Raw genomic sequence first — 12,086 nt, 5'->3', positions numbered from 1 at the left:
ATGTCGTCTATTGTGACAGTCAAAGTGCAATAGACCTTAGCAAGAACTCTATGTACCATGCAAGGACCAAACACATTGATGTGAGATATCATTGGATTCGAGAAATGGTAGATGATGAATCTCTAAAAGTCTTGAAGATTTCTACAAGTGAGAATCCCGCAGATATGCTGACCAAGGTGGTACCAAGGAACAAGTTCGAGCTATGCAAAGAACTTGTCGGCATGCATTCAAACTAGAAGACAGTGCTACCTCCTCTGGATGAATGAGACTGGAGGGGGAGATTGATGATGTCCATCTCATTGAAGAAGTATTAGGCATGTGCCTAATAAGAGTTTTCTTTGGTTTGGTAGCCAACCTTGTTGACTTGGTTTGGTTGGTAGCCAACCTTGTTGAATTTCTTTGGTTTGGTAGCCAACTTTGTTGAATTGTGAAAAATGTGTGTAAATTGTCAAATATTGTAGGCTTTAGAGGGTGAAGCTTTGGCTATAAAAGGAGAGCTTCAACTCTCATTTCTTCACACCAACAAAGAGAGAAAGAAAGAGTGAGGTTTCACAGACAAGGTATAAGAAAATAGTCTGTGAGGAAAATAGAGAGTGAGCGATATTGTAGTGAGGTGGGAATATCAAAAGAGGGTTATTTCTTTTGAGTGTTGTAGTGGTCTTTGGAGTATTTACCTCCGACCTACAAAGTGTAAAATTCCTTACTATAGTGATATCAGTTGCTCCTCTCGGGGTCGTGGTTTTTTTTCCCTTATTCAGAAGGGTTTTCCACGTAAAAATCTTGGTGTCATTGTTACTCTTTTATTCTTGTTAATTACCGTATCTCGGTGCTACATTATTATTCCGCTTTATTACCGTGAATATTATTTTGGTAAGGGGTTTATTCCCAACAGACGGCTCTAATTTCAAGATTCAATCAGCACAACAGATGGCCTCTATTTATATAGGCTCTTTTCTAGTTATTCAGGAACATTAGGCTTATATATTCTTTCCCATTTCAGGTGTGGAGATCCCTTCCTGTATTACCATTTCAAATGCTGCATTTTTTGTCTATGAGGTACAGACAGAATGTAAAGAAGAAGACATTCATTCAACTTTGATGTACAAAAAGTGAGCAGCCTTAGTTCTTCAAGGTTAAAAATTAAATAGAAACAGAATATCAGACCTTTATCTTGTCAACTTTCCTACTGCCAATAAATATCAGGGAGTTTATAAAGCTGAATAACAGAGTCAAGGGTGCATCCCATCATATCTGACCATTTTAAGGATTGACAAAAATTATGAAAAGCTTCAATTTAAGCACCCAGAGAAAAAAAAAAAACAAGTTTCTTTTCAAGCAACGAGTTTATTGCATTTCGTTACACATTGGCAGTAATTTTCGCCTTCAATTGGAATAGTTTCAGGGAGGTGTAATATTTCTGGTGATACAAACCGAAAAGACATGCCTATATTCTATTGCATTCAACACATCTATCACAAAATCTATCTTATTCTATGCTCTAAATTCATAAGATATATCAACTGGTACGTGTTTTGACGAGTTAGATTGAACGAGAAACTCAAGTAATCGTCATAGATAAACTACTAATCCATTAATCTGAAAATTCTTTTATGAACTGACAGGGCAATAATATTGTGAACCATAGAACTACACAAGTATGTATTACACATCATGTTCTCAAAAGACATGTTGAGTGGAATATTCAGTAATCAGTGCTATCCTGACAAGGATCAAACTTTAGAATTTGTGGCAACAATTGGGCTTCTAACCACATATTTACCTCCCTTTTCCATCCATCTTAAAGAACCATGAACCAAGAAATCATTCATTAGTTTTGGACATTCTATCCTCAGCTTGTAGCTTTGCTTTTCATACTTGTCTTTGAAAACCAACTTTTCAGGAACAATACTAACTTTAAGTCCAGGCATTGCTGTCAGCTCGGCTGTATATTCTGACACACGTTCTCCGACATTAGTCACTGTCCTCTTGAATTCTTGTATTCTTGTAGGATCCAACTCGCTGCTATTCACGTTGAAATAGGCAATGAAAGATGGATAGTTTAGGTCCAATGATGGGTTGGGGCAAGTATAAGAGGACCTAGTGATGGTTTTTATCTGCTTGGATGTGAGATTTAGAGCACAAAGAAGATTAATGTAATCTTGTGGTGTCGTATCATAGATGAGTCCAGGATCTATTGCCTTGTTAGGATTGATATGGCCAGCTCCCATAGCAAGAGGAGTGGCAGCAGCATTCTCTGGACGACCGATGTCTTGGATGGGGTTTTGTGTATTGTCTAGAACATCTGCTGTAGTCATCATGGCCGAACGAATGGCAGCTGGGCTCCATTCAGGGTGGGACCCTTTAACAAGTGCAGCTAAACCGGCAGCGTGTGGACATGACATTGATGTGCCAGATATGATGTTAAAGATATTGTGAAGTTCAGTATATAGACTAACAGATGATAGTGGAGACCATGAAGCTAGTATTAAGTGACCAGGAGCCATCAGGTCAGGTTTGAGGATGAACGGGCAGGTCGTTGATGGCCCCCTCGAACTAAAATGTGCGACAGCTGGTGCTCGTCCGACACCAATTAGTGTCCCTTGAAGTCCAATCTTTGCTTTTGGTGAAGAAGTGTTGTTAACATATTTCAAAACTTGATCACCATCTTGGAAATTCAGAAACACAGATGGGAATTCTGTTTTGAGGTATTCGCCCAAGTCAGTGACAAAGTCATTTGTTATGAAGATAGCACCAGCAGCATTTGAATGTCTCACATTTTCAACTTGTTTCCCAACCAATGAGTTTTTGTCAATGCAGACCACAAATTTGTCTGTAACATTTTGCAATTCCTGCTCATCTAAGCAATTCTTGACAAGAATAATAGAAATATCGTTTGTAGAATTCCCAGGGTAGAGAGATAAACCAGTGACTGAAACTCCATTACCAAGAGTTAATATCCTGATAACGTCACGGTCAACCGTGCTAGCAGCAACAGAGAGAAACCAAGGTGCCTCATTGCTCAAAGATTGATCGAAAGGCCCAGAGTTTCCAGCTGAAACGGAAACAAATATGCCTTTCTCCATGGCAGAAAATGAAGCAATAGCGATAGGATCTATATATAGAGGAAATGGAGAACTGCACCAAATGACAAGGATAAGACATCACAACCATCCGCAATTGCCTGATCCAATGCAGCAAGAATATCAGAAATAGTACCGGCTCCATCCCAGAGAGCCTTATACACAGCCACATGAGCCATTGGTGCGACGCCTATAGCAAAACCAGGGGCATAGCCAAAATAAGACGCACCCTTTACAAGACTTCCAGCAGCTGTAGAGGAAGTATGAGTTCCATGTCCCTCTGTATCACGGGCAGAATTTTTCGTGATGGTAAGATTCTTCACTTTAGCAAGTAGGCCTTTGTTGAAGTAACGAGCTCCGATGAGTTTCTTGTTGCACAATGAAGAATTAAACTGAGTGCCAGTTTGACATATTCCTTTCCACCTTGATGGAACTTGAGTCATCCCATCATCATCAAAACTTCTACTCTCCGGCCAAACCCCTGTATCAACTACACCAATGATAACATATTTGCCATAATTTGACTTTGGCCATGAACCAGACATTGAGTTTAGGCCAAGGAAATGGGATGAGTGGGTCGTGTGAAGTTTAACTGTCATGTCCTCCGACGAAGAAACATAGCCTGGAGAATTCTTCATGGCTTTGTACTCGGAAGAAGAAAGACTAGCACTGAAACCATGCATAGCATTCTTATAAGAATAGATTAGTTTAGAGGAAGCGAGGGTGTTTTTGCTGCCAGCACTTGAACTGTCTAATACAGAAGCAAGAGTAGCCAAGTACCAAGAATGAGGGCTAGAAAAAGCTTTTGGCATGGCTGATGTGTCCATATGGATTATATAACTATCGGACTCAGCCATTGTTGATGGAAGTAAAAGAATTAGGATGAGAAAGAACCAACGATACGCGGCAATAGGATTAGCCATGTTTTTTAGCATTAGATAGATGGAGGAGGAGATGATTTCGTAAACAAAATTTTGTTTACTTATATAGAGGGAGAGTTATGAGAAGCCAAGACCATCAGTCATAATGCTCAACTTCAATACATTCAGTATCCACAGACTTGAGCTAATAATTTAGCTGGTACAACTGAAGCTCTCAAAATAAGTGGTTAATCAAAATCCTACGACAGGTATCTGCTGTGAAGAATGATAAGCCAAATTCTGGAAATTTAAAACAGACTTTTAACTTTTACTAATCTTTTCCTTATTTAGCTCTTTGTTGTTACTCTTCCTTACCTGCAAAAGTTTTCCGAGAACATGATTATTTGATATTTCAGAAGAGTTTAGAGTGAAGAGATCTCATAATGCAGCAAAACAAAACAAGAAAAGCCTCAAATCTTGTCTGTTTCATAAGGAATTTCTGAGGGAAAAGGATTTTGTGCATGAAAAGGGTTATATTGTGAGGTCAAGAGTCACTTCAGTCTATCATTTATCGTAGTATTGAATTCACATTACTATCCATGATATCTTAACTGAACTACTTTAGTTATTTAAGAAAGATTTTTTCAGTTATCTAGAGCATCATTAACATCAATATCAGCAGCAGAATGTGGTGATAAAGAAAATGCTACTCTTAGACAAATCTTATCACACTCTTCATTACAAGGAAAAGCTAAAATGAGTGTTATCTTATAATTACAAGAAATTTGAAGAGGAAACCAACACGAGTTATCTTCTTTTCTGGTTTTATATAGAAGTTCAGTTCACTGTCAATTTTTGCTCCCTAAAGTACAAAGGGAATGGCATTACTAGCGTGGAAATTGAGAAAATTTCTTGATTGAATAGAACAATACTACTAGGTAATCAACAATCTGAGGATTCATGATTAAAATAAATGGATTCAAAATTAGTACGATTTTATATATATACTTCAATTTATTCTTTTGCGTATTGTATAGTATATATTAGCTATGTTTGGACGAACCATTTAAGGTTCAATCAATCTTGTTAACAGATAATAATCAGAAAAAACAAAGTATCGTTTAATATCTCTATCTTTTCCAAGAACATATCGTTTATTCTCTTCATAAGTTTTCACACCTTACTTAGTTACTATAACATTGTTATATGAAGAAAAGGAATTGAGTGACTTCTGCTCATGGAAATATTACCCAGTTGTTTCCATCTTTAACGTTCGAGGTCATTTCTTGGAAGAGTTTTATAAACAAAAAAGATGTTTGCTCGGTTCAATTTGGTTTTCTATATTTCAATCCGGTTTTTGTTGGTTATCAATATATAGAGAAAAGAAATTAGAAATAAGGAATCGAGTCAAAAGGAACTGAAAAATAGATCATCTTTTAATTTAGACGCTTCAAGCAATAACTTATAAAAAGAAAAAAGAGAAACGTGAAAGCTCCACAAAAATAGTTAAAACCAAAGTAAGAATCCTGAACTACAAATCATAGTATGGACAACTGCTCGCAATCTGGTCATGAGAATTTAAAAACAATAAACTTCGTGGTTCAATCCACAATGGTGTACATATGCAAGGGAAGCAAAGAGAGAACAGAATGTGGTTTCCAATTAATTCAAGCAAATTTGCACCCCTGGGTTTGGGGGAGGGGGTGAAGAAAAGAAATAAGGGAAGGAAAAAACAGAATTAGCTGAAACATTTGATACCAATTCACAACAGATTTGGGAATGGTAAAGGTGATTCTCTAAAATTCCTTCTACATTAGTTGACTATCCCTAGTGAATAACTTATCCCCTGGATGTGATCTGAGAATTATCCTGAAAGATAAACATCATAGCTTGACAAGATTTGTCGGTAGGCAAAGTAACTAAATTCAGTTCCAGCAACTAGAGAGTAGTTATTGCTTCCAATAGATGTAAAAAATTAGGATTTAGCTATCTTGCTTCCATGCCACATACCTACAGGCAGATAAGAGACATGATATAGCTGGTAAATTTCCACTGACTACCTTGAATTCTAAATGGTTGGCCTGTTGTCTAAGCGAGATCAGGGTAAAATACTTTCCTGAGACTTTAAGTATCGGTGTGACGAAAAGTAAGTCAGGGATTTGGACTATGGTAACTTCCCAAAATTATGGAAGGATCCTTAGCTGCAGAAGAATGAAATTCACTTATGAACATTATATAAAGGCCGATTGGATATTGACACAACACTGGGAAAATCAATACAGATCTTTCCTGATTTCGATAACAGAAAATAGGTCAATGAAGATTCTGAGGTAATACTCAAAAACATTTCAAATGAATGTGACATTAGCATGCACAACATTGACAAAATGTAAGATGAGGGAGAAGAGAAATGGGCTTAAATAATAAAAGGAACTGAGAAATGCACATCAACAAGCACAAAAGAAAGAACCGGAGAAGCTCTGATAGGCTTCTCCAGCACAATATGGTAAAATACTTGCTCTGATTTTATATGATCTTATGTAACTTAAAAGGACAAAAATCAAAGGAAAGGCGCCAAGGCCTACAAATACAAACAGCTTCACAAAAACATATGCAAAGTTCCAACATTTGAGAGACCACTTGACAAGATGATACTACAAAATCTAACCTCCTAGATTCAATGACAACAAGAACCGTATTCAATTAGGTCCAAAAAAAAAACATCAGAAGACCTCATTTCTGACTGCTTAGCCACTCGTATGGAAAGACACTGGCACATGGATCCTCTCATATGTATGAGCACCAAAATAATCACTTGAGCTTGGACCAAATTGGCAGGAAGACTTTCCCTCCTGTATGAGTCAAAGGAAGACCTGAAGACATACCCGGTGTACTAATTCCCGAGTTGATAGCTAGGCAGACTACTCTTCGCCAACCAAACTGCCGTTTAACCATCTCTTTTGCAAACTCTTCATCCACAAGTAGATTAGCAAGATTCGGATTTCTGTCACAAGCCCTCTTGATCCGATTCAAAGATATAGCACGCATAATATAACCACCCTTGCAAATCCTAGCAAGCTCCCCTAGGAATATCAAATTGAAGCCCATTCCATTGAATTCTTGATTGCTGTCTAATCTGATTGATATTCTATGAGCTTCCTTTCACCGGTTAAAATATGTTTACGGGTCAGTTACATTATATAAAAGTTCAAGACAACAATTATATACATTGATGTATAGTATAAACAAATTTCTAATTTATTGTAGTTTAATATGTTACATAAAAGTTAAAGACAACAATTATGCAGCAGAGGCCGTTGTTTCTGGAGCACGAAGAACTTGTTGCAGTAAGCGTGCGGCAAGACGTTGAGATATTCCACCAACTACACGCCCTCCAATAGTACGTGCTTCTGGTTCTTGAAGTACCTGCTCAAGTGGTAGACAGTTATCAGTAAGCACATACTCTATCTGCGAAAACTAAAAACCTTTTCTTTGGTGGACTTTGGTTGAAACACATTTTGTGAAAATTAGGAAAACGAACCACAAAAACAATTTTCAATGTTTTCAACCGAATATTAACTTAGAGACTTGAAACCTTAATGGTGAAAACATCAAGATGATGAACAGCACAGAAATTCAATCATTATGGTATATCACACTAGTAAGCATCATGATTTTTCAACTAAGCTTGCAAACACGCAATTTGGGCCATCATATCCTAGCTAAAAAATAATTAGAGCTCCCGCAATACCTTTTCTCCAACCTTTTCCCACCCTCCCCTGCCACCCCCACTAAAGAAGAAAGATGGGAAGTCTGTCTCAAGACAAAAGATTCACACACACACATACATGTATAACTACAGGTCTATATACTGTTTATATGTGTGAATACACACAGTAAACGGGAAAACCATCTTGCATCAGTAAGCCGAAAATGCATAAACCAATTCAATCCAAATATGGAAATTACATTCCATGGAAAGAGAGCTTCTAACCTGCAAAATTGGTTGCAAAAGACTTGGATCAAAATTCTCTGAGGATCGCAATAATCCCCATATATTAATCACTTGTGTTCTAAGTTCCATTAAACTCTGCTGCTCAGCAGAGCTTATTGTAAAGGGGCCATTTGTGTTTCCATTAAAAACAAAAGTCCTCATGGGACCAGGAATAGAATTAAATGATTCAATAGCTGAACTCAGAATAATAGCTTCACTGACACGGACTGCCTCTTTAATAACCAAATCCCTTAATTCTACACCATCTGGACCCAACAACAACTTCAGGACAGGTTGCAAAGCATCTTTTGCAGAAAAGTCTCTGTCTTGCTTTCCCTGGACAAGCAAGTTTTCAAGTCTATTCCACCTGTAGTAACCAAGAATAAGAGCTTCACATTGTTAGCAGCCAATCAGAAGAATGAGCTAAGTTTAGAGAAGGAGCAGAAAAAAGGGAAAAATGATGCCTGCCTGAATTTCCCATCCTTGAAAAGTAACTCAATCAGAGCATCTCTCAGATATGGATTAGGATCCGTAAGAAGCCTTTTAGCAAAATATGGATATGAAGCAGCCAGTACTTTAAACTTAGGGTCAGCATATAGAGCTAATCCTTCTAAAACTGTGAGAGATCTCAAAATTAATGCGTAATAAGCCGGAACTGCAAGAATATCAAACAACCAAAGAAGCAATGTCAGACATGATACTATAATGCTGTTAAACAATTTCTTTTATTTGCAAATAGCTAAAGTTGTTAAACATTCTAACCAGTAGTCAGCATACTATTCATTGCAAGTCTAGCAACTCACCATTAAAGGGATATTGATACAACACAGCACCCAGACCATCTACAAGTGTTTTAAAGTTTAGCTCGCTCACAGTTGAATTAAGCGCATCATCGAAGAAGTTACGCAATGCAGGTACAATTGGAGAAACATCTACATCAGGAGACAAAAAGTCTAAAGCATAGTAGTCACGAGCCATAGCTTCATAATCCCGGTTGACCATGTGAACAACATGACCAATAATAGCAAATCTTGCTTCTTCAGGAGTTTCACTCATCATCCCAAAATCAAGAAAAGCAAGTTTTCCATCAGGTGTTGCCAAGAGGTTCCCTGGATGAGGATCAGCATGAAAATAACCATACTCAAGCAGCTGTCTGAGACTGCATTGGATGCCTGTGTTTACCAGATCCAAAACCTTTAGCCCCTGCCTCTCGATTGCTTCTTGCTCGTTCAACTTGACACCTTCAACCCACTCCATTGTTAAAACCTTCCCACTTGTGTAGTCCCAGAAAATATCTGGAACGAGAACATCTGCTTTGTCAGCGTACAACTTTTTAAATCTCCTTGCATTCTGCCCTTCCTGCATCAACCTGTCAAAATTAACATTCAAACCCAGAGGAATGTTGTAGAATTTTATCAACGCTGCAGCTCTTCCGCTTCTACACCTCCTTGACTCCATATATACAAAATTAAACTGTCTATTATGCATCCATTTAAAGGTATTGTTTAAGAGAAAGACTCAAAAACTAACCTGTACATAGTTGAGCTCTTGATAAACTCTGCGAGCAAATTCATCAATAAGAGCAACAACATCACTTGTAACTATGTCAACATATTTATTAATCAGGATGCCTACTCCCCTTATTAGGTAGAAGTCTAATCCTATTGCTTCTTCGATACCCAGCCTTTGCACCTTCACAGCAACAATCTGGCCCGAGTACTTAAGTTGAGCTTTATAAACTTGACCGAGACTGGCTGCAGCAATAGGGGATGCAGATATAGATGAGTAGATGGTATCAAGTGAACGACCCAACTCTCTCTCAATGCATGAAAATGCTTGTGCATCTGGAAACGTAGGCAAGGCATCCTGCTCAGAAGTAAAAATGGTCAAGTTTGGTTTGCGCAATCAAAGGTTGTATTTTTATTTTTTTGAGAAAGTAACATCAAAGGTTGTATTTCAATCAGAAACACACTAACTATGCCAAGAATTTGCTTGTGATGGAAAATCTACAAAAAAGGAAGAAAATACATACCTGGAGCTCAGAGAGCTCCTCAAGGTACTGGGGTGGGCATAAATCAGGCCTGGTGGATAAACCCTGGCCGATTTTAACAAATGTAGGGCCCAAATTGGTGAAAGTCTGCCTAAGCTCAACGGCACGCAATCTCATGTTGCGATCAAGCTCCCCGTTCAACCGGTCAAGCCATACTTTTAGCGCGAATGAACCAAGTCCAGTGAATATTTGAAGAGCTCTGCTCACTACCTACCAAGCAATCAAGCAAAATTGGGCGAATGAACCAAGTCCAACTAAATCGATTTAAGCTCGTTATTATTTAGTGATTTTTACCTTAAATGGGCGAGAGCCATACTTGGTGGCCAAAAGTTCGGGACTATAAACAGAAGCACCCGCAGCACGTTGCATAGCTCTGGCTTCAGCTTGCATATCCTCGGCTCGATCTCTCCCAACTTGAAGGGCTACCCCTGCACCATTACTTACATCTCTAATTGCTGCTACTTGTTGTTGAGGCCTCGCCTCCACCAGAGCCGCTCGAGGAACTGTTACTCTTAACTTCACTTTCCGGCCGCCGGAGCTGGAGCTTTTCGCCCGTGAAAGCCGAACCACATCGGCGCAGGACGGCAGCATACTATGATGATTGGCCGTCAAACTCATCGTGACAGGCTGCCGGCGCGGCGGAGCAACTAATTTTTCCCCCAAAAAAAGTAGGAAGTACAGGCGAATGATGTGGAACGGAACGAACCAATTACTTTGCCAGAATTGCTGTATTTCTCATTTATTTAGTCCATTATTTTTCTGGCCAATATTTATTTTCATCTTACGTAGAGCATACGTGTCTGCACCTCGGTACGCAAACACTAGATATGGAAGTTATTGGCTTCATTTTGGAATTAAATATTGCACAAAAAAGAGAGATTTTATTTTACAAAAATTATAGGCCATTCATTTGTTTTGTCAATTTCAGTGATCTAAGCTAATTACAAGTTTGAACACGAAGAAATTGAAGAAATACGAAGAGAGAAAGTTCTGGAAGCTTATCAGCAAACTTGCTAAAATGACAAAACTGTATAAAATATCCTAGCTAGCCTGTTTATGCTAACTCATATCTAACTCAACCAGAGCTGTCATTTAACCCTGGATACGTAAATAAGCTAACTAACTAACTAACCGTGGTCTAATTCTAACTTGGTGTAATTAACACACCGCTTAGCACGTTTAACACCTCAACAATAGTTATGAGTTGTGACATATAAAACATCTTATGTTGTAACAAATGTGTCTATTAAACACAATTCTGATAGTTCCAAAATCAATATAAGTGCGGTAATGTCATTCTCTTCTAACATAACAAACCGAACCAACGGAAGAAATAAATATTAGAAATTTAAAAAAAATAAAAACAGATAATTAGTCAAAAGTTGGGGGGAAAAGAGAGAAAGGAAGAGGAGGAGCTGGTTTGTGGTGAAGGTGGAGGTAATGGTGGCGGGGAAGAAAAAACGAGCTGGTGATATGCACCAACCGTTGGAAGAAGATCTTTTAGGAATGCTTTTTGTTAGATACCTAAAGCAGCAGCATATTTTCAAGGCATCTTTCGACTCCAGAAAGTCATACAAACTCAATCTTCCATGGCTACTTCCTCAAATAAGGTGATGATTTAGCCTTTTCATTCAAAAATGAACTTGGTTGCCCTCTATCTGGTATATCTTTTCTTATCCGATGACATTGTACCGATTGTGTCATGCGTCAATTTGACGCCTCTTTTTGTATAACCCATCTTAGGGAACAACTAGTTAGTTCTAGCTCCACTCCCTTCCCACTTTTTGTAACGACCCACCGCGAGGTCGCCCCGTAATTCTTCTATTGTGTTGTCTTGTGCCTAGTTTAAGCTTAGCTCATTGTATTTTGCCACCGTAAACTTTATATAAATAATTTTTTTGGACCAAAAAAAAAAAACTACAGCAGCTCATCTTCTTCCCCTATTTTTTGGTCTGTCAAGTAAAATTACATTGCCCTCCTCTTCGATTGTTATTTGGCTTTTAGTCAAGGAGACTAATATTTTTACAGTAGGAAAAATAGCAATTTTAGTCCCTAAATTACTGCCTATTCTGATTTTGATATTTATATTAATCGACTAAGTA

The 12,086-nt window shown here is 38.1% G+C and overlaps 1 protein-coding gene and 1 pseudogene across 1 annotated transcript; both read right to left on the bottom strand.

Moving 5' to 3' along the window:
- Nucleotides 1–914: 914 nt before the first annotated feature.
- On the bottom strand, nucleotides 915–4,475 carry LOC107793981 (subtilisin-like protease SBT3; annotated as a pseudogene).
- Nucleotides 4,476–6,444: 1,969 nt separating this feature from the next.
- Nucleotides 6,445–11,845, bottom strand: LOC107793982 (protein ACTIVITY OF BC1 COMPLEX KINASE 3, chloroplastic). The gene is made up of 7 exons (XM_016616430.2): nucleotides 10,279–11,845; nucleotides 9,967–10,194; nucleotides 9,465–9,800; nucleotides 8,738–9,293; nucleotides 8,403–8,589; nucleotides 7,935–8,301; nucleotides 6,445–7,366 (listed from the first exon to the last, which is right to left on the bottom strand). Exons 1-7 carry the CDS (start codon nucleotides 10,600–10,602, stop codon nucleotides 7,241–7,243), a joined length of 2,124 nt encoding a protein of 707 aa, XP_016471916.2. The 5' UTR covers nucleotides 10,603–11,845; the 3' UTR covers nucleotides 6,445–7,240.
- Between the last annotated feature and the right edge of the window lie 241 nt (nucleotides 11,846–12,086).

This window comes from Nicotiana tabacum, chromosome 6, assembly GCF_000715075.1.
Source record: "Nicotiana tabacum cultivar K326 chromosome 6, ASM71507v2, whole genome shotgun sequence".
Lineage (NCBI taxonomy): Eukaryota > Viridiplantae > Streptophyta > Magnoliopsida > Solanales > Solanaceae > Nicotiana > Nicotiana tabacum.
This window is presented reverse-complemented; position numbering and strand designations above follow the sequence as displayed.

Bases quoted from the DNA above. Each gene is read 5' to 3' on its own strand.
- LOC107793982 (XM_016616430.2), bottom strand. From the start codon at position 10,602: ATGAGTTTGACGGCCAATCATCATAGTATGCTGCCGTCCTGCGCCGAT. The intron at 8,590-8,737 runs GTGAGTTGCTAG...ATATTCTTGCAG, and splicing joins GTATCAATATCCCTTTAATG to TTCCGGCTTATTACGCATTA. The intron at 7,367-7,934 runs GTTAGAAGCTCT...CCACTTGAGCAG, and splicing joins TTTTGCAACCAATTTTGCAG to GTACTTCAAGAACCAGAAGC.